Source organism: Oncorhynchus gorbuscha, linkage group LG22 (genome assembly GCF_021184085.1).
Source record: "Oncorhynchus gorbuscha isolate QuinsamMale2020 ecotype Even-year linkage group LG22, OgorEven_v1.0, whole genome shotgun sequence".
Lineage (NCBI taxonomy): Eukaryota > Metazoa > Chordata > Actinopteri > Salmoniformes > Salmonidae > Oncorhynchus > Oncorhynchus gorbuscha.
The window spans coordinates 48,131,247-48,153,462 of NC_060194.1; the positions used below are offsets into that span (position 1 = coordinate 48,131,247).

A 22,216-nucleotide genomic window follows, 5' to 3' on the forward strand; every position below is an offset into this window, starting at 1 on the left:
AATGATAAGTAATACCAGAGAGGGTGTTCTAACAACAACACTATTTAAATGATAAGTAATACCAGAGAGGGTGTTCTAACAACAACACTATTTAAATGATAAGTAATACCAGAGAGGGTGTTCTAACAACAACACTATTTAAATGATAAGTAATACCAGAGAGGGTGTTCTAACAACAACACTATTTAAATGATAAGTAATACCAGAGAGGGTGTTCTAACAACAACACTATTTAAATGATAAGTAATACCAGAGAGGGTGTTCTAACAACAACACTATTTAAATGATAAGTAATACCAGAGAGGGTGTTCTAACAACAACACTATTTAAATGATAAGTAATACCAGAGAGGGTGTTCTAACAACAACACTAAATAAATGATAAGTAATACCAGAGAGGGTGTTCTAACAACAACACTATTTAAATGATAAGTAATACCAGAGAGGGTGTTCTAACAACAACACTATTTAAATGATAAGTAATACCAGAGAGGGTGTTCAAACAACAACACTATTTAAATTATAAGTAATACCAGAGAGGGTGTTCTAACAACAACACTATTTAAATGATAAGTAATACCAGAGAGGGTGTTCTAACAACAACACTATTTAAATGATAAGTAATACCAGAGAGGGTGTTCTAACAACAACACTAAATACATGATAAGTAATACCAGAGAGGGTGTTCTAACAACAACACTATTTAAATGATAAGTAATACCAGAGAGGGTGTTCTAACAACAACACTATTTAAATGATAAGTAATACCAGAGAGGATGTTCTAACAACAACACTATTTAAATGATAAGTAATACCAGAGAGGGTGTTCTAACAACAACACTATTTAAATGATAAGTAATACCAGAGAGGGTGTTCTAACAACAACACTATTTAAATGATAAGTAATACCAGAGAGGGTGTTCTAACAACAACACTAAATAAATGATAAGTAGTACCAGAGAGGGTGTTCTAACAACAACACTATTTAAATGATAAGTAATACCAGAGAGGGTGTTCTAACAACAACACTATTTAAATGATAAGTAATACCAGAGAGGGTGTTCTAACAACAACACTATTTAAATGATAAGTAATACCAGAGAGGGTGTTCTAACAACAACACTATTTAAATGATAAGTAGTACCAGAGAGGGTGTTCTAACAACAACAAGGTGCCTAGTGGTTAGAGCATTGGACTAGTAACCGAAAGGTTGCAAGTTCAAATCCCCGAGCTGACAAGGTACAAAATCTGTCGTTCTGCCCTTGAGCAGACAGTTAAACCACTGTTCCTAGGCCGTCATTGAAAATAAGAATTTGTTCTTAACTGACTTGCCTGGTTAAATAAAGGTAAAATAAAAAATTTTTAAAAAAAATATTACAGCAAAGCAAATATTTAAAACAGACATCTGTTTATCAATCTAGACACTCTTAATGTACTTGTCCTCTTGCTCAGTTGTGCACCGGGGCATCCCACTCTTCTTTCTATTCTGGTTAGGGCCAGTTTGTGCTGTTCTGTGAAGGGAGTAGTAAACAGCGTTGAACCAGATCTTAAGTTTCTTAGCAATTTCTCTCATGGAATAGCCATCATTTCTCAGAACAGGAATAGACTGTTGAATTTGAGAAAAAAAGTACTTTGTGTCTGGCCGTTTTGAGCCTGAAATCGAACCCACAATTACATGACCTCTAGCTGGGCTGACAACTGACTGTCCAATGATATGACCTCTAGCTGGGCTGACAACTGACTGTCCCATGACATGACCTCTAGCTGGGCTGACAACTGACTGTCCCATGACATGACCTCTAGCTGGGCTGACAACTGACTGTCCAATGATATGACCTCTAGCTGGGCTGACACCTGACTGTCCAATGATATGACCTCTAGCTAAAGCTGACAACTGACTGTCCAATGACATGACCTCTAGCTGGGCTGACAACTGACTGTCCAATGATATGACCTCTAGCTGGGCTGACAACGGACTGTCCAATGATATGACCTCTAGCTGGGCTGACAACTGACTGTCCAATGACATGACCTCTAGCTGGGCTGACAACGGACTGTCCCATGACATGACCTCTAGCTGGGCTGACAACTGACTGTCCAATGATATGACCTCTAGCTGGGCTGACACCTGACTGTCCAATGATAAGACCTCTAGCTGGGCTGCCAACTGACTGTCCAATGACATGACCTTCAGCTGGGCTGCCAACTGACTGTCCAATGACATGACCTCTCGCTGGGCTGACAATGGACTGTCCACTCTAATGACCTCTAGCTGGGCTGCCAACTGACTGTCCAATGACAAAACCTCTAGCTGGGCTGCCAACGGACTGTCCAATGACAAAACCTCTAGCTGGGCTGACAACTGACTGTCCAATGATATGACCTCTAGCTGGGCTGACACCTGACTGTCCAATGACATGACCTTCAGCTGGGCTGCCAACTGACTGTCCAATGACATGACCTCTCGCTGGGCTGACAATGGACTGTCCACTCTAATGACCTCTAGCTGGGCTGCCAACTGACTGTCCAATGACAAAACCTCTAGCTGGGCTGCCAACTGACTGTCCAATGACATGACCTCTCGCTGGGCTGACAATGGACTGTCCACTCTAATGACCTCTAGCTGGGCTGCCAACTGACTGTCCAATGACAAGACCTCTAGCTGGGGTGACAACGGACTGTCCAATGATATGAACTATAGCTGGGCTGACAACTGACTGTCCAATGACAAAACCTCTAGCTGGGCTGCCAACGGACTGTCCAATGATATGAACTTTAGCTGGGCTGACAACTGACCGTCTACTGTCTCTCTGCTTCTCACCATGAGCCTTAGCCCTGTTAGTGTGGCTCTGCCTTGGATTGGCTCCGAATGCCCTGAGGAGATTCTGTGGTATAATCCCCTCTGTTTTAATTATGTGTTTGGTTTTTATTAATCTCATTGGGCAGACATACAGATGGAGAGACAGACAGACAGACAGACAGACAGCCAGCCAGCCAGACAGACAGACAGACAGACAGACAGACAGACAGACAGACAGACAGACAGACAGACAGACAGACAGACAGACAGACAGACAGACAGACAGACAGACAGACAGATCAAGAGACAGACAGACAGATGGAAGAGAGAGAGAGAGAGAGAGAGAGAGAGAGAGAGAGAGAGAGAGAGAGAGAGAGAGAGAGAGAGAGAGAGAGAGAGACAGACAGACAGACAGACAGACAGACAGACAGACAGACAGACAGACAGACAGACAGACAGACAGACAGACAGACAGACAGACAGACAGACAGACAGACAAAGAGAGAGAGACAGACAGACAGACAGACAGACAGACAGACAGACAGACAGACAGACAGACAGACAGACAGACAGACAGACAGACAGACAGACAGACAGACAGACAGACAGATGAAGAGACAGACAGACAGACAGACAGACAGACAGACAGACAGACAGACAGACAGACAGACAGACAGACAGACAGACAGACAGACAGACAGACAGACAGACAGACAGACAGACAGACAGACAGACAGACAGATGAAGAGAGAGAGAGAGAGACAGACAGACAGACAGATGAAGAGAGAGACAGACAGATGGAAGAGAGAGACAGACAGACAGACTGATGAAGAGAGACAGACAGAAAACACTACAAACTTGGAACCGTCACTCTCGATCCCGATGGCAGATACTGTCTGTACGGTACTGTCTGTTATCACGAGCACTCGGACCAGTGGAATGATCCCGTCTAGTTGAGACGGATAAAGGTGATAGACCATCGGCCCTTCAGAGAGCCAACTAATGAGGAATGAGATGGCCTACAGAGATTCTGTAACCTCTCCTTGGGGACCGCCACCGGCCTGTCTCTCCGGCCTGTCTCTCCACCGGCCTGTCTCTCCACTGGCCTGTCTCTCCACTGGCCTGTCTCTCCACCGGCCTGTCTCTCCACCGGCCTGTCTCTCCACCGGCCTGTCTCTCTGGCCTGTCTCTCCTAGGTAGGAAGCCTGTCTCTCCAGCCTGTCTCTCCGGCCTGTCTCTCCTAGTTAGGAAGCATGTCTCTCCACCGGCCTGTCTCTCCTAGGTAGGAAGCCTGTCTCTCCGGCCTGTCTCTCCGGCCTGTCTCTCCACTGGCCTGTCTCTCCGGCCTGTCTCTCCTAGGTAGGAAGCCTGTCTCTCCGGCCTGTCTCTCCTAGGTAGGAAGCCTGTCTCTCCGGCCTGTCTCTCCGGCCTGTCTCTCCGGCCTGTCTCTCCACTGGCCTGTCTCTCCACCGGCCTGTCTCTCCGACCTGTCTCTCCTAGGTAGGAAGCCTGTCTCTCCACCGGCCTGTCTCTCCACCGGCCTGTCTTTCCACCGGCCTGTCTCTCCTAGGTAGGAAGCCTGTCTCTCCACTGGCCTGTCTCTCCTAGGTAGGAAGCCTGTCTCTCCACCGGCCTGTCTCTCCTAGGTAGGAAGCCTGTCTCTCCGGCCTGTCTCTCCTAGGTAGGAAGCCTGTCTCTCCTAGGTAGGAAGACTCATCAAGTCCTTCACTAAATCAAATCAAAATGTATTTGTCACATACACATGGTTAGCAGATGTTAGTGCGAGTGTAGCGAAATGCTTGTGCTTCTAGTTCCGACAATGCAGTAATAACCAACAAGTAATCTAGCTAACAATTCCAAAACTACTACCTTATAGACACAAGTGTAAAGGGATAAAGAATATGTACATAAAGATATATGAATGAGTGATGGTACAGAGCGGCATAGGCAAGATGCAGTAGATGATATTGAGTACAGTATATACATATACATATGAAATGAATAATGTAGGGTATGTAAACATTATATTAGGTAGCATTGTTTAAACTGGCTAGAGATATATTTTACATCATTTCCCTATTTTACATAATTTCCCATCAATTCCCATTATTAAAGTGGCTGGAGTTGAGTCAGTGTGTTGGCAGCAGCCACTCAATGTTAGTGGTGGCTGTTTAACAGTCTGATGGCCTTGAGATAGAAGATGTTTTTCAGTCTCTCGGTCCCAGCTTTGATGCACCTGTACTGACCTCGCCTTCTAGATGATAGCGGGGTGAACAGGCAGTGGCTCGGGTGGTTGATGTCCTTGATGATCTTTATGGCCTTCCTGTAACATCGGGTGGTGTAGGTGTCCTGGAGGGCAGGTAGATTGCCCCCGGTGATGCGTTGTGCAGACCTCACTACCCTCTGGAGAGCCTTACGGTTGTGGGTGGAGCAGTTGCCGTACCAGGCGGTGATACAGCCTGACAGGATGCTCTCGATTGTGCATCTGTAGAAGTTTGTGAGTGCTTTTGGCGACAAGCCAAATTTCTTCAGCCTCCTGAGGTTGAAGAGGCGCTGCTGCGCCTTCTTCACGATGCTGTCTGTGTGGGTGGACCAATTCAGTCTGTCTGTGATGTGTACGCCGAGGAACTTAAAACTTACTACCCTCTCCACTACTGTTCCATCGATGTGGATAGGGGGGTGTTCCCTCTGCTGTTTCCTGAAGTCCACAATCATCTCCTTAGTTTTGTTGACGTTGAGTGTGAGATTATTTTCCTGACACCACACTCCGAGGGCCCTCACCTCCTCCCTGTAGGCCGTCTCGTCGTTGTTGGCAATCAAGCCTACCACTGTTGTGTCGTCCTCAAACTTGATGATTGAGTTGGAGGCGTGCGTGGCCACGCAGTCGTGGGTGAACAGGGAGTACAGGAGAGGGCTCAAAACGCACCCTTGTGGGGCCCCAGTGTTGTGGGGCCCCTGTGTTGTGGGGCCCCTGTTGTTGTTGCCTACCCTCACCACCTGGGGGCGGCCTGTCAGGAAGTCCAGTACCCAGTTGCATAGGGCGGGGTCGAGACCCAGGGTCTCGAGCTTGATGACGAGCTTGGAGGGCACTATGGTGTTAAATGCCGAGCTGTAGTCGATGAACAGCATTCTCACATAGGTATTCCTCTTGTCCAGATGGGTTAGGGCAGTGTGCAGTGTGGTTGAGATTGCATCGTCTGTGGACCTATTTGGGCGGTAAGCAAATTGGAGTGGGTCTAGGGTGTCAGGTAGGGTGGAGGTGATGTGGTCCTTGACTAGTCTCTCAAAGCACTTCATGATGACGGAAGTGAGTGCTACGGGGCGGTAGTCATTTAGCTCAGTTACCTTAGCTTTCTTGGGAACAGGAACAATGGTGGCCCTCTTGAAGCATGTGGGAACAACAGACTGGGATTGATTGAATATGTCCGTAAACACACCGGCCAGCTGGTCTGCGCATGCTCTGAGGACGCGGCTGGGGATGCCGTCTGGGCCTTGTTGAAATCCCCAGCTACAATGAATGCAGCCTCCGGATATATGGATTCCAGTTTGCAAAGAGTAAAATAAAGTTCGTTCAGAGCCATCGATGTGTCTGCTTGGGGGGGAATATATACGGCTGTGATTATAATCAAAGAGAATTCTCTTGGTAGATAATGCGGTCTACATTTGATTGTGAGGAATTCTAAATCAGGTGAACAGAAGGATTTGAGTTTCTGTATGTTTCTGTGATCACACCACGTCTCGTTAGCCATAAGGCATACGCCCCCGCCCCTCTTCTTACCAGAAAGATGTTTGTTTCTGTCGGCGCGATGCGTGGAGAAACCAGCTGGCTGCACCGTCTCCGATAGCGTCTCTCCAGTGAGCCATGTTTCCGTGAAGCAAAGAACGTTACAGTCTCTGATGTCCCTCTGGAATGCTACCCTTGCTCGGATTTCATCAACCTTGTTGTCAAGAGACTGGACATTGGCGAGTAGTATGCAGGGGAGTGGTGTACGGTGTGCCCGTCTCCGGAGTCTGACCAGAAGACCGCTTCGTTTTCCCCTTTTTCGAAGTCGTTTTTTGGGGTCGCCGGCTGGGATCCATTCCGTTGTCCTGGGTGAAAGGCAGAACACAGGGTCCGCTTTGCGAAAATCATATTCTTGGTCGTACTGATGGTGAGTTGACGCTGATCTTATATTCAGTAGTTCTTCTCGACTGTATGTAATGAAACCTAAGATGACCTGGGGTACTAATGTAAGAAATAACACGTAAAAAAAACAAAAAACTGCATAGTTTCCTAGGAACGCGAAGCGAGGCGGCCATCTCTGTCGGCGCCGGAAGTAAATAAAAAAAATTATCAAATAAAAATAAAATTTAAAAAAAGAGGTCAATCAGGTGAGGCTACGACAACATTGCGAGACGTCTGTGGGTCCCTGAGGAGAGGTTTGAGAACCACCGGACTCGCACAGTTTGAATACAGATTTAAAGTAAGAAATCGAGACGAGTGGTATCCTTGCCCTAGTACTGTAGTCAATAATATTTCATTTGACTTGTTGTGTTCCCTCTCCTCTCATTAAACCACCTGGTAGGAAGCCTGTCTCTCCTCATTAAACCACCTGTCTAGTTGGTAGGAAGCCTGTCTCTCCTTGTCATGCAGGTGAAAGAGGACCCAAAAGCGACTTGGCGAAAACAGAGTCTTTAATCCAGTAAAGTAAATACAATCAAAAAACACAACTTTCACTCGAAATGACGAGGACAAACTGGAGACTCGATCTTGAACAGCAGGTGAACAGCAGGTTGCCTCGGGAAGGCACTTGAACCAAACAGACTCAGACACCTGCTCACCACGCAGCATCTGAGGAAAACACGACACGACAGGGCGATACACAAACACAGCACGGTGAATTCTAGACAAGGAACCGACAGGGCAGAAACGAATAACAAGGAGAGAAATAGGGACTCTAATCAGGGAAAAGGATCGGGAACAGGTGTGGGAAGACTAAATGATTGATTAGGGGAATAGGAACAGCTGGGAGCAGGAACGGAACGATAGAGAGAAGAGAGAGCGGGAGAGTGAGAGAGGGAGGGGAGAGAGAGGGATAGAAAGAGGGAAAGAACCTAATAAGACCAGCAGAGGGAAACGAATAGAAGGAGAAGAACAGGGACAAGGCATGATAATCAATGACAAAACATGACAGTACCCCCACTCACCGAGCGCCTCCTGGCGCACTCGAGGAGGAATCCTGGCGGCAACGGAGGAAATCATCAATGAGTGAACGGTCCAGCACGTCCCGAGACGGAACCCAACTCCTCTCCTCAGGACCGTAACCCTCCCAATCCACTAAGTATTGGTGACCCCGTCCCCGAGAACGCATGTCCATGATCTTATGTACCTTGTAAATAGGTGCGCTCTCGACAAGGACGGGAGGGGGGAGGGAAGACGAACGGGAGTGCGAAGAAAGGGCTTGACACAGGAGACATGGAAGACAGGATGGACGCGACGAAGATGTCGCGGAAGAAGCAGTCGCACAGCGACAGGATTGACGACCTGGGAGACACGGAACGGACCAATGAACCGCGGAGTCAACTTACGAGAAGCTGTCGTAAGAGGAAGGTTGCGAGTGGAAAGCCACACTCTCTGGCCGCAACAATACCTTGGACTCTTAATCCTGCGTTTATTGGCGGCTCTCACAGTCTGTGCCCTGTAACGGCAAAGTGCAGACCTCACCCTCCTCCAGGTGCGCTCACAACGTTGGACAAACGCTTGAGCGGAGGGAACGCTGGACTCGGCAAGCTGGGATGAGAACAGAGGAGGCTGGTAACCCAGACTACTCTGAAACGGAGATAACCCGGTAGCAGACGAAGGAAGCGAATTGTGAGCGTATTCTGCCCAGGGGAGCTGTTCTGCCCAAGACGCAGGGTTTCTGAAAGAAAGGCTGCGTAGTATGCGACCAATCGTCTGATTGGCCCTCTCTGCTTGACCGTTAGACTGGGGATGAAACCCGGAAGAGAGACTGACGGACGCACCAATCAAACGACAGAACTCCCTCCAAAACTGTGACGTGAATTGCGGGCCTCTGTCTGAAACGGCGTCTAACGGGAGGCCATGAATTCTGAATACATTCTCGATAATGATTTGTGCCGTCTCCTTAGCGGAAGGAAGTTTAGCGAGGGGAATGAAATGTGCCGCCTTAGAGAACCTATCGACAACCGTAAGAATCACAGTCTTCCCCGCAGACAAAGGCAGACCGGTAATGAAGTCTAGGGCGATGTGAGACCATGGTCGAGAAGGAATGGGGAGCGGTCTGAGACGACCGGCAGGAGGAGAGTTACCCGACTTAGTCTGCGCGCAGTCCGAACAAGCAGCCACGAAACGGCGCGTGTCACGCTCCTGAGTCGGCCACCAAAAGCGCTGGCGAATAGACGCAAGAGTGCCTCGAACACCGGGATGACCAGCTAACTTGGCAGAGTGAGCCCACTGAAGAACAGCCAGACGAGTGGAAACAGGAACGAAAAGGAGGTTACTAGGACAAGCGCGCGGCGACGCAGTGTGCGTGAGTGCTTGCTTAACCTGTCTTTCAATTCCCCAGACTGCTAACCCGACAACACGCCCATAAGGAAGAATCCCCTCGGGATCAGTAGAAGCCACAGAAGAACTAAACAGACGGGATAAGGCATCAGGCTTGGTGTTCTTGCTACCCGGACGGTAAGAAATCACAAACTCGAAACGAGCGAAAAACAACGCCCAACGAGCTTGACGGGCATTAAGTCGTTTGGCAGAACGGATGTACTCAAGGTTCTTATGGTCTGTCCAAACGACAAAAGGAACGGTCGCCCCCTCCAACCACTGTCGCCATTCGCCTAGGGCTAAGCGGATGGCGAGCAGTTCACGGTTACCCACATCATAGTTGCGCTCAGATGGTGACAGGCGATGAGAAAAATAAGCGCAAGGATGAACCTTATCGTCAGACTGGAAGCGCTGGGATAGAATGGCTCCCACGCCTACCTCTGAAGCGTCAACCTCGACAATGAATTGTCTAGTGACGTCAGGAGTAACGAGGATAGGAGCGGACGTAAAACGTTCTTTTAGAAGATCAAAAGCTCCCTGGGCAGAACCGGACCACTTAAAACACGTCTTGACAGAAGTAAGAGCTGTGAGAGGGGCAGCAACTTGACCGAAATTACGAATGAAACGCCGATAGAAATTAGCGAAACCTAAAAAGCGCTGCAACTCGACACGTGACCTTGGAACGGGCCAATCACTGACAGCTTGGACCTTAGCGGAATCCATCTGAATGCCTTCAGCGGAAATAACGGAACCGAGAAAAGTAACGGAGGAGACATGAAAAGAGCACTTCTCAGCCTTTACGTAGAGACAATTCTCTAAAAGGCGCTGTAGAACACGTCGAACGTGCTGAACATGAATCTCGAGTGACGGAGAAAAAATCAGGATATCGTCAAGATAGACAAAAACAAAGATGTTCAGCATGTCTCTCAGAACATCATTAACTAATGCCTGAAAAACAGCTGGCGCATTGGCGAGACCAAACGGCAGAACCCGGTACTCAAAATGCCCTAACGGAGTGTTAAACGCCGTTTTCCACTCGTCCCCCTCTCTGATGCGCACGAGATGGTAAGCGTTACGAAGGTCCAACTTAGTAAAGCACCTGGCTCCCTGCAGAATCTCGAAGGCTGACGACATAAGGGGAAGCGGATAACGATTCTTAACCGTTATGTCATTCAGCCCTCGATAATCCACGCAGGGGCGCAGAGTACCGTCCTTCTTCTTAACAAAAAAGAACCCCGCCCCGGCCGGAGAGGAAGAAGGCACTATGGTACCGGCGTCAAGAGACACAGACAAATAATCCTCGAGAGCCTTACGTTCGGGAGCCGACAGAGAGTATAGTCTACCCCGAGGAGGAGTGGTCCCCGGAAGGAGATCAATACTACAATCATACGACCGGTGAGGAGGAAGGGAGTTGGCTCGGGACCGACTGAAGACCGTGCGCAGATCATGATATTCCTCCGGCACTCCTGTCAAATCGCCAGGTTCCTCCTGAGAAGTAGGGACAGAAGAAACGGGAGGGATGGCAGACATTAAACACTTCACATGACAAGAAACGTTCCAGGATAGGATAGAATTACTAGACCAATTAATAGAAGGATTATGACATACTAGCCAGGGATGACCCAAAACAACAGGTGTAAACGGTGAATGAAAAATCAAAAAAGAAATAGTCTCACTGTGGTTACCAGATACTGTGAGGGTTAAAGGTAGTGTCTCAAATCTGATACTGGGAAGATGACTACCATCTAAGGCGAACATGGGCGTAGGCTTCTCTAACTCTCTGAAAGGAATGTCATGTTTCCGAACCCATGCTTCGTCCATGAAACAACCCTCAGCCCCAGAGTCTATCAAGGCACTACATGTAGCACCCGAACCGGTCCAGCGTAGATGGACCGACAAAGTAGTACAGGATTTTGATGGAGAGACTTGAGTAGTTGCGCTCACCTGTAGCCCTCCGCTTACAGATGAGCTCTGGCTTTTACTGGACATGAATTAACAAAATGTCCAGCAACTCCGCAATAGAGGCACAGGCGGTTGGTGATCCTCCGTTCCCTCTCCTTAGTCGAGATGCGAATCCCTCCCAGCTGCATGGGCTCAGTCTCTGAGCCAGAGGAGGGAGATGGTTGCGATGCGGAGCAGGGAAACACCGTTGATGCGAGCTCTCTTCCACGAGCCCGGTGACGAAGATCTACCCGTCGTTCTATGCGGATGGCGAGAGCAATCAAAGAGTCCACATCTGAAGGAACCTCCCGGGAGAGAATCTCATTCTTAACCACTGCGTGGAGTCCCTCCAGAAAACGAGCGAGCAGCGCCGGCTCGTTCCACTCACTAGAGGCAGCAAGAGTGCGAAACTCAATAGAATAATCCGTTATGGACCGTTCACCTTGGCATAGGGAAGCCAGGGCCCTAGAAGCCTCCCTACCAAAAACTGAACGGTCAAAAACCCGAATCATCTCCTCTTTAAAGTTCTGGTACTTGTTAGAGCAATCAGCCCTTGCCTCCCAGATAGCTGTGCCCCATTCTCGAGCCCGGCCAGTAAGGAGTGAAATGACGTAAGCAACCCGAGCTCTCTCTCTAGAGTATGTGTTGGGTTGGAGAGAGAACACAATCTCACACTGCGTGAGAAAGGAGCGGCACTCAGTGGGCTGCCCGGAGTAGCAAGGTGGGTTATTAACCCTAGGTTCTGGAGGCTCGGCAGGCCAGGAAGTAACAGGTGGCACGAGACGAAGACTCTGGAACTGTCCAGAGAGGTCGGAAACCTGAGCGGCCAGGTTCTCCACGGCATGGCGAGCAGCAGACAATTCCTGCTCGTGTCTGCCGAGCATGGCTCCTTGGATCTCGACGGCAGTGTAACGAGCGTCTGAAGTCGCTGGGTCCATTCCTTGGTCGGTTCCTTCTGTCATGCAGGTGAAAGAGGACCCAAAAGCGACTTGGCGAAAACAGAGTCTTTAATCCAGTAAAGTAAATACAATCAAAAAACACAACTTTCACTCGAAATGACGAGGACAAACTGGAGACTCGATCTTGAACAGCAGGTGAACAGCAGGTTGCCTCGGGAAGGCACTTGAACCAAACAGACTCAGACACCTGCTCACCACGCAGCATCTGAGGAAAACACGACACGACAGGGCGATACACAAACACAGCACGGTGAATTCTAGACAAGGAACCGACAGGGCAGAAACGAATAACAAGGAGAGAAATAGGGACTCTAATCAGGGAAAAGGATCGGGAACAGGTGTGGGAAGACTAAATGATTGATTAGGGGAATAGGAACAGCTGGGAGCAGGAACGGAACGCTAGAGAGAAGAGAGAGCGGGAGAGTGAGAGAGGGAGGGGGAGAGAGAGGGATAGAAAGAGGGAAAGAACCTAATAAGACCAGCAGAGGGAAACGAATAGAAGGAGAAAACAGGGACAAGGCATGATAATCAATGACAAAACATAACACTCCTCTCATTAAACCACCTGGTAGGAAGCCTGTCTCTCTCCTCATTAAACCACCTGTCTAGTTGGTAGGAAGCCTGTCTCTCTCCTCATTAAACCACCTGTCTAGTTGGTAGGAAGCCTGTCTCTCCTCTCATTAAACCACCTGGTAGGAAGCCTGTCTCTCTCCTCATAAAACCACCTGTCTAGTTGGTAGGAAGCCTGTCTCTCTCCTCATTAAACCACCTGTCTAGTTGGTAGGAAGCCTGTCTCTCTCCTCATAAAACCACCTGTCTAGTTGGTAGGAAGCCTGTCTCTCCTCTCATTAAACCACCTGGTAGGAAGCCTGTCTCTCTCCTCATAAAACCACCTGTCTAGTTGGTAGGAAGCCTGTCTCTCTCCTCATTAAACCACGTGTCTAGTTGGTAGGAAGTCTGTCTCTCTCCTCATTAAACCACCTGTCTAGTTGGTAGGAAGCCTGTCTCTCCTCTCATTAAACCACCTGGTAGGAAGCCTGTCTCTCTCCTCATAAAACCACCTGTCTAGTTGGTAGGAAGCCTGTCTCTCTCCTCATTAAACCACGTGTCTAGTTGGTAGGAAGTCTGTCTCTCTCCTCATTAAACCACCTGTCTAGTTGGTAGGAAGCCTGTCTCTCTCCTCATTAAACCACCTGTCTAGTTGGTAGGAAGCCTGTCTCTCCTCATTAAACCACCTGTATAGTTGGTACAGTAGGAAGCCTGTCTAAGAGAAGAATCACTGCCTTCTGTATAATTAATAACTTCACCATATGTTCTTACCCATCTACCAATAGGAGCCCTTCTTTGCGAGGCATTGGATACAGGGTACAGAGATTAGGTAGTCGTTCAAAAATCACGTTCAACACACAGAGTGAATCCATGAAACTTATTATGTGACTTGTTAAGCACATTTTTTACTCATTAACATATTTAGGATATAACAAAAGTGTTTTGAATATCTAATTTCGTCAAGACATTTTCAGCTTTTCATTTTGTAATTCATTTGTAAACATTTCTAAAAGCATCATTCCACTTTGACATTATGGGGTATTGTGACAAAAACCATCTAAATTGAATCCATTTGAAGTTAAGGCGAGTGTGAATACTTTCTGAATGCACTGTAATGTGTTGTATAATATCCCTCTAATCTATTAGGACCCTGAAGGCTTAGATATCATGCTAGGAGTGTTCTCCAGTGGGCTCCTCATCTATAGAGACAGACTGAGAATCAACCGCTTCGCCTGGCCCACGGTCCTAAAGATCTCCTACAAGAGAGACAACTTCTACATCAAGATACGCCCTGGAGAGGTAAACACACAAACAACAACAACAACAACAACAACAACAACAACAGATCTATCAGGGCTGGGACTTTTCCTGACCATGTGAACTGAGCAGGTAAAACTCTGGGACCAGTTTTACCACGGCCCAGTGGTTTTACTGGTTATGTTAGGTGGTCAGGTAAAACTCTGGGACCAGTTTTACCACGGCCCAGTGGTTTTACTGGTTATGTTAGGTGGTCAGGTAAAACTCTGGGACCAGTTTTACCACAGCCCAGTGGTTTTACTGGTTATGTTAGGTGGTCAGGTAAAACTCTGGGACCAGTTTTACCACAGCCCAGTGGTTTTACTGGTTATGTTAGGTGGTCAGGTAAAACTCTGGGACCAGTTTTACCACAGCCCAGTGGTTTTACTGGTTATGTTAGGTGGTCAGGTAAAACTCTGGGACCAGTTTTACCACGGCCCAGTGGTTTTACTGGTTATGTTAGGTGGTCAGGTAAAACTCTGGGACCAGTTTTACCACAGCCCAGTGGTTTTACTGGTTATGTTAGGTGGTCAGGTAAAACTCTGGGACCAGTTTTACCACAGCCCAGTGGTTTTACTGGTTATGTTAGGTGGTCAGGTAAAACTCTGGGACCAGTTTTACCACAGCCCAGTGGTTTTACTGGTTATGTTAGGTGGTCAGGTAAAACTCTGGGACCAGTTTTACCACAGCCCAGTGGTTTTACTGTCATGCTGGTGAATGAGGACCCAAAAGCGACTTGGCGAAAACAGAGTATTTAATCCAGAATAAACTTTACAAAACAAAAAGCATAATACTACACGTAAAGACAAGAACAGACTGGAGACTTGATCGAGAACTGCAGGTTGCCTCGGGAAGGCACTTGAACCTAGCAGACTCAGACACCTGCTCACCACGCAGCATCTGAGGAAAACACGACACGACAGGGCAAAACATAGACACAGCACGGTGAATTATACATGAGGATCCGACAGGGCAGGTACGGGAAACAAGGAGTGAAATAGGGACTCTAATCAGGGAAAAGGATCGGGAACAGGTGTGGGAAGACTAAATGATGATTAGGGGAATAGGAACAGCTGGGAGCAGGAACGGAACGATAGAGAGAAGAGAGAGCGAGAGAGTGAGAGAGGGAGGGGGAGAGAGAGGGATAGAAAGAGGGAAAGAACCTAATAAGACCAGCAGAGGGAAACGAATAGAATGGGAAGCACAGGGACAAGACATGATAATAAATGACAAAACATGACAGTACCCCCCCCACTCACCGAGCGCCTCCTGGCGCACTCGAGGAGGAATCCTGGCGGCAACGGAGGAAATCATCAATGAGCGAACGGTCCAGCACGTCCCGAGACGGAACCCAACTCCTCTCCTCAGGACCGTAACCCTCCCAATCCACTAAGTATTGGTGACCCCGTCCCCGAGAACGCATGTCCATGATCTTATGTACCTTGTAAATAGGTGCGCTCTCGACAAGGACGGGAGGGGGAGGGAAGACGAACGGGGGTGCGAAGAAAGGGCTTAACACAGGAGACATGGAAGACAGGATGGACGCGACGAAGATGTCGCGGAAGAAGCTTAGTCGCACAGCGACAGGATTGACGACCTGGGAGACACGGAACAGACCAATGAACCGCGGAGTCAACTTACGAGAAGCTGTCGTAAGAGGAAGGTTGCGAGTGGAAAGCCACACTCTCTGGCCGCAACAATACCTAGGACTCTTAATCCTGCGTTTATTGGCGGCTCTCACAGTCTGTGCCCTGTAGCGGCAAAGTGCAGACCTCACCCTCCTCCAGGTGCGCTCACAACGTTGGACAAACGCTTGAGCGGAGGGAACGCTGGACTCGGCAAGCTGGGAAGAGAATAGAGGAGGCTGGTAACCCAGACTACTCTGAAACGGAGATAACCCGGTAGCAGACGAAGGAAGCGAGTTGTGAGCGTATTCTGCCCAGGGGAGCTGTTCTGCCCAAGACGCAGGGTTTCTGAAAGAAAGGCTGCGTAGTATGCGACCAATCGTCTGATTGGCCCTCTCTGCTTGACCGTTAGACTGGGGATGAAACCCGGAAGAGAGACTGACGGACGCACCAATCAAACGACAGAACTCCCTCCAAAATTGTGACGTGAATTGCGGGCCTCTGTCTGAAACGGCGTCTAACGGGAGGCCATGAATTCTGAACACATTCTCGATAATGATTTGTGCCGTCTCCTTAGCGGAAGGAAGTTTAGCGAGGGGAATGAAATGTGCCGCCTTAGAGAACCTATCGACAACCGTAAGAATCACAGTCTTCCCCGCAGACAAAGGCAGACCGGTAATGAAGTCTAGGGCGATGTGAGACCATGGTCGAGAAGGAATGGGGAGCGGTCTGAGACGACCGGCAGGAGGAGAGTTACCCGACTTAGTCTGCGCGCAGTCCGAACAAGCAGCCACGAAACGGCGCGTGTCACGCTCCTGAGTCGGCCACCAAAATCGCTGGCGAATAGACGCAAGAGTGCCTCGAACACCGGGATGACCAGCTAACTTGGCAGAGTGAGCCCACTGAAGAACAGCCAGACGAGTGGAAACAGGAACGAAAAGGAGGTTACTAGGACAAGCGCGCGGCGACGCAGTGTGCGTGAGTGCTTGCTTAACCTGTCTTTCAATTCCCCAGACTGTCAACCCGACAACACGCCCATAAGGAAGAATCCCTCGGGATCAGTAGAAGCCACAGAAGAACTAAACAGACGGGATAAGGCATCAGGCTTGGTGTTCTTGCTACCCGGACGGTAAGAAATCACAAACTCGAAACGAGCGAAAAACAACGCCCAACGAGCTTGACGGGCATTAAGTCGTTTGGCAGAACGGATGTACTCAAGGTTCTTATGGTCTGTCCAAACGACAAAAGGAACGGTCGCCCCCTCCAACCACTGTCGCCATTCGCCTAGGGCTAAGCGGATGGCGAGCAGTTCACGGTTACCCACATCATAGTTGCGCTCAGATGGCGACAGGCGATGAGAAAAATAAGCGCAAGGATGAACCTTATCGTCAGACTGGAAGCGCTGGGATAGAATGGCTCCCACGCCTACCTCTGAAGCGTCAACCTCGACAATGAATTGTCTAGTGACGTCAGGAGTAACGAGGATAGGAGCGGACGTAAAACGTTATTTTAGAAGATCAAAAGCTCCCTGGGCGGAACCGGACCACTTAAAACACGTCTTGACAGAAGTAAGAGCTGTGAGAGGGGCAGCAACTTGACCGAAATTACGAATGAAACGCCGATAGAAATTAGCGAAACCTAAAAAGCGCTGCAACTCGACACGTGACCTTGGAACGGGCCAATCACTGACAGCTTGGACCTTAGCGGAATCCATCTGAATGCCTTCAGCGGAAATAACGGAACCGAGAAAAGTAACGGAGGAGACATGAAAAGAACACTTCTCAGCCTTTACGTAGAGACAATTCTCTAAAAGGCGCTGTAGAACACGTCGAACGTGCTGAACATGAATCTCGAGTGACGGTGAAAAAATCAGGATATCGTCAAGATAGACAAAAACAAAGATGTTCAGCATGTCTCTCAGAACATCATTAACTAATGCCTGAAAAACAGCTGGCGCATTGGCGAGACCAAACGGCAGAACCCGGTACTCAAAATGCCCTAACGGAGTGTTAAACGCCGTTTTCCACTCGTCCCCCCTCTCTGATGCGCACGAGATGGTAAGCGTTACGAAGGTCCAACTTAGTAAAGCACCTGGCTCCCTGCAGAATCTCGAAGGCTGATGACATAAGGGGAAGCGGATAACGATTCTTAACCGTTATGTCATTCAGCCCTCGATAATCCACGCAGGGGCGCAGAGTACCGTCCTTCTTCTTAACAAAAAGAACCCCGCCCCGGCCGGAGAGGAAGAAGGCACTATGGTACCGGCGTCAAGAGACACAGATAAATAATCCTCGAGAGCCTTACGTTCGGGAGCCGACAGAGAGTATAGTCTACCCCGAGGAGGAGTGGTCCCCGGAAGGAGATCAATACTACAATCATACGACCGGTGAGGAGGAAGGGAGTTGGCTCGGGACCGACTGAAGACCGTGCGCAGATCATGATATTCCTCCGGCACTCCTGTCAAATCGCCAGGTTCCTCCTGAGAAGTGGGGACAGAAGAAATGGGAGGGATGGCAGACATTAAGCACTTCACATGACAAGATACGTTCCAGGATAGGATAGAATTACAAGACCAATTAATAGAAGGATTATGACATACTAGCCAGGGATGACCCAAAACAACAGGTGTGAAAGGTGAATGAAAAATCAAAAAGAAATAGTCTCACTGTGGTTACCAGATACTGTGAGAGTTAAAGGTAGTGTCTCAAATTTGATACTGGGAAGATGACTACCATCTAAGGCAAACATGGGCGTAGGCTTGTCTAACTGTCTGAAAGGAATGTTATGTTTCCGAACCCATGCTTCGTCCATGAAACAACCCTCAGCCCCAGAGTCAATCAAGGCACTGCATGTAGCACCCGAACCGGTCCAGCGTAGATGGACCGACATAGTAGTACAAGATCTAGATGAAGAGACCTGAGTAGTAGCGCTCACCAGTAGCCCTCCGCTTACTGATGGGCTCTGGCCTCTTACTGGACATGAATTAACAAAATGTCCATCAAATCCGCAATAGAGGCACAGGCGGTTGGTGATCCTCCGTTCCCTCTCCTTAGTCGAGATGCGAATCTCTCCCAGCTGCATGGGCTCAGTCTCAGAGCCAGAGGAGGGAGATGGTTGCGATGCGGAGCAGGGAAACACCGTTGATGCGAGCTCTCTTCCACGAGCCTGGTGACGAAGATCTACCCGTCGTTCTATGCGGATGGCGAGAGCAATCAAAGAGTCCACACAGGAAGGAACCTCCCGAGAGAGAATCTCATCTTTGACCACTGTGTGGAGTCCCTCCAGAAAACGAGCGAGCAGCGCCGGCTCGTTCCAGTCACTAGAGGCAGCAAGAGTACGAAACTCTATAGAGTAATCCGTTATGGATCGATCACCTTGGCATAGGGAAGCCAGGACCCTAGAAGCCTCCCCACCAAAAACTGAACGGTCAAAAACCCGAATCATCTCCTCTTTAAAGTTCTGGTAATTGTTAGAACAATCAGCCCTTGCCTCCCAGATAGCTGTGCCCCACTCTCGGGCCCGGCCAGTAAGGAGTGAAATGACGTAAGCAACCCGAGCTCTCTCTCTAGAGTATGTGTTGGGTTGGAGAGAGAACACAATCTCACACTGGGTGAGAAAGGAGCGGCACTCAGTGGGCTGCCCGGAGTAGCAAGGTGGGTTATTAACCCTAGGTTCTGGAGGCTCGGCAGGCCAGGAAGTAACAGGTGGCACGAGACGAAGACTCTGGAACTGTCCAGAGAGGTCGGAAACCTGAGCGGCCAGGTTCTCCACGGCATGGCGAGCAGCAGACAATTCCTGCTCGTGTCTGCCGAGCATGGCTCCTTGGATCTCGACGGCAGTGTTACGAGCGTCTGTAGTCGCTGGGTCCATTCCTCGGTCGGATCCTTCTGTCATGCTGGTGAATGAGGACCCAAAAGCGACTTGGCGAAAACAGAGTATTTAATCCAGAATAAACTTTACAAAACAAAAAGCATAATACTACACGTAAAGACAAGAACAGACTGGAGACTTGATCGAGAACTGCAGGTTGCCTCGGGAAGGCACTTGAACCTAGCAGACTCAGACACCTGCTCACCACGCAGCATCTGAGGAAAACACGACACGACAGGGCAAAACATAGACACAGCACGGTGAATTATACATGAGGATCCGACAGGGCAGGTACGGGAAACAAGGAGTGAAATAGGGACTCTAATCAGGGAAAAGGATCGGGAACAGGTGTGGGAAGACTAAATGATGATTAGGGGAATAGGAACAGCTGGGAGCAGGAACGGAACGATAGAGAGAAGAGAGAGCGAGAGAGTGAGAGAGGGAGGGGGAGAGAGAGGGATAGAAAGAGGGAAAGAACCTAATAAGACCAGCAGAGGGAAACGAATAGAATGGGAAGCACAGGGACAAGACATGATAATAAATGACAAAACATGACATTTACTGGTTATGTTAGGTGGTCAGGTAAAACTCTGGGACCAGTTTTACCACAGCCCAGTGGTTTTACTGGTTATGTTAGGTGGTCAGGTAAAACTCTGGGACCAGTTTTACCACAGCCCAGTGGTTTTACTGGTTATGTTAGGTGGTCAGGTAAAACTCTGGGACCAGTTTTACCACAGCCCAGTGGTTTTACTGGTTATGTTAGGTGGTCAGGTAAAACTCTGGGACCAGTTTTACCACAGCCCAGTGGTTTTACTGGTTATGTTAGGTGGTCAGGTAAAACTCTGGGACCAGTTTTACCACAGCCCAGTGGTTTTACTGGTTATGTTAGGTGGTCAGGTAAAACTCTGGGACCAGTTTTACCACAGCCCAGTGGTTTTACTGGTTAAGTTAGGTGGTCAGGTAAAACTCTGGGACCAGTTTTACCACAGCCCAGTGGTTTTACTGGTTATGTTAGGTGGTCAGGTAGAACTCTGGGACCAGTTTTACCACAGCCCAGTGGTTTTACTGGTTTTATGTTAGGTGGTCAGGTAAAACTCTGGGACCAGTTTTACCACAGCCCAGTGGTTTTACTGGTTATGTTAGGTGGTCAGGTAAAACTCTGGGACCAGTTTTACCACAGCCCAGTGGTTTTACTGGTTATGTTAGGTGGTCAGGTAAAACTCTGGGACCAGTTTTACCACAGCCCAGTGGTTTTACTGGTTAAGTTAGGTGGTCAGGTAAAACTCTGGGACCAGTTTTACCACAGCCCAGTGGTTTTACTGGTTATGTTAGGTGGTCAGGTAGAACTCTGGGACCAGTTTTACCACAGCCCAGTGGTTTTACTGGTTATGTTAGGTGGTCAGGTAAAACTCTGGGACCAGTTTTACCACAGCCCAGTGGTTTTACTGGTTATGTTAGGTGGTCAGGTAAAACTCTGGGACCAGTTTTACCACAGCCCAGTGGTTTTACTGGTTATGTTAGGTGGTCAGGTAAAACTTTCTCTCTCTCTCTCTCTCTCTCTCTCTCTCTCTCTCTCTCTCTCTCTCTCTCTCTCTCTCTCTCCTCTCTCTCTCTCTCTCTCTCTCTCTCTCTCTCTCTCTCTCTCTCTCTCTCTCTCTCTCTCTCTCTCTCTCCTCTCTCTCTGCTCTCTCTCCTCTCTCCTCCTCTCTCCTCTCTCTCTCTCTCTCCTCCTCTCTCTCCTCTCTCTCGCTCTCTCCTCTCTCCTCTCTCTCTTCTCCTCTCTCCTTCTCTCTCTCTCCTTCTCCTTCCTCTTTCTCGCTCTCTCCTCTCTCTCTCTCTCTCTCTCTCTCTCTCTCTCTCTCTCTCCTACTCTCTCTCCTCCTCTCTTCTCTCTCCTCTCTCTCGCTCTCTCCTCTCTCTCTGCTCTCTCTCTCTCTCCTTCTCTCTCCTCCTCTCTTCTCTCTCCTCTCTCTCGCTCTCTCCTCCTCTCTCCTCTCTCTCGCTCTCTCCTCCTCTCTCCTCTCTCTCTTCTCCTCTCTCCTTCTCTCTCTCCTTCTCCTTCCTCTTTCTCGCTCTCTCCTCTCGCTCTCTCTCTCTCTCTCCTACTCTCTCTCCTCCTCTCTTCTCTCTCCTCTCTCTCGCTCTCTCCTCTCTCTCTCTCTCTCTCTCCCCTCTTGCAGTTTGAGAGCATGATTGGCTTCAAGCTGCCTAACCACCGTGCAGCCAAGCGACTGTGGAAGACTTGTGTTGAGCAACATACATTCTTCAGGTAAGAGGTACGCTCAAGCGTTGTAGCCTGTCCATTAGAGAGAAAACACAGCAGAAGCATTACACGCACAAATCGTTAAGCGCCATTAGTCACCGGCAATGTTCTCATTACTGTACTCTCCTCTGTCCTCCAGACTGGTGTCTCCCGAGGCCCCCCCGAAGAAGTTCCTAGGTCTTGGTTCTATGTTCCGCTATAGCGGTAGAACCCAGGCTCAGACCCGGAGAGTCTCCTCTCAGATCATCAGGGCCGCGCCCTTCTTCGAACGCTCCTCCTCCAAACGCTACCCCATGTCACGGAGTCTCGACGGAGGTAAGGACCCGTCCGTTGTGTTTACCCTCCTAAATCACTCCCGACCCCCTTGGAT

The 22,216-nt window shown here is 48.9% G+C and overlaps 1 protein-coding gene across 1 annotated transcript in view; it reads left to right on the forward strand.

The window, feature by feature from the left end:
* LOC124009677 (band 4.1-like protein 3) overlaps nucleotides 1-22,216 on the forward strand; it is a 134,356-nt gene that overhangs the window by 56,918 nt on the left and 55,222 nt on the right. The window contains exons 9-11 of the mRNA XM_046321728.1: nucleotides 13,939-14,091; nucleotides 21,764-21,852; nucleotides 21,986-22,161. Of these exons, the coding sequence (XP_046177684.1) occupies nucleotides 13,939-14,091; nucleotides 21,764-21,852; nucleotides 21,986-22,161 (418 nt within the window). The remainder of the gene's footprint in view (nucleotides 1-13,938; nucleotides 14,092-21,763; nucleotides 21,853-21,985; nucleotides 22,162-22,216) is intronic.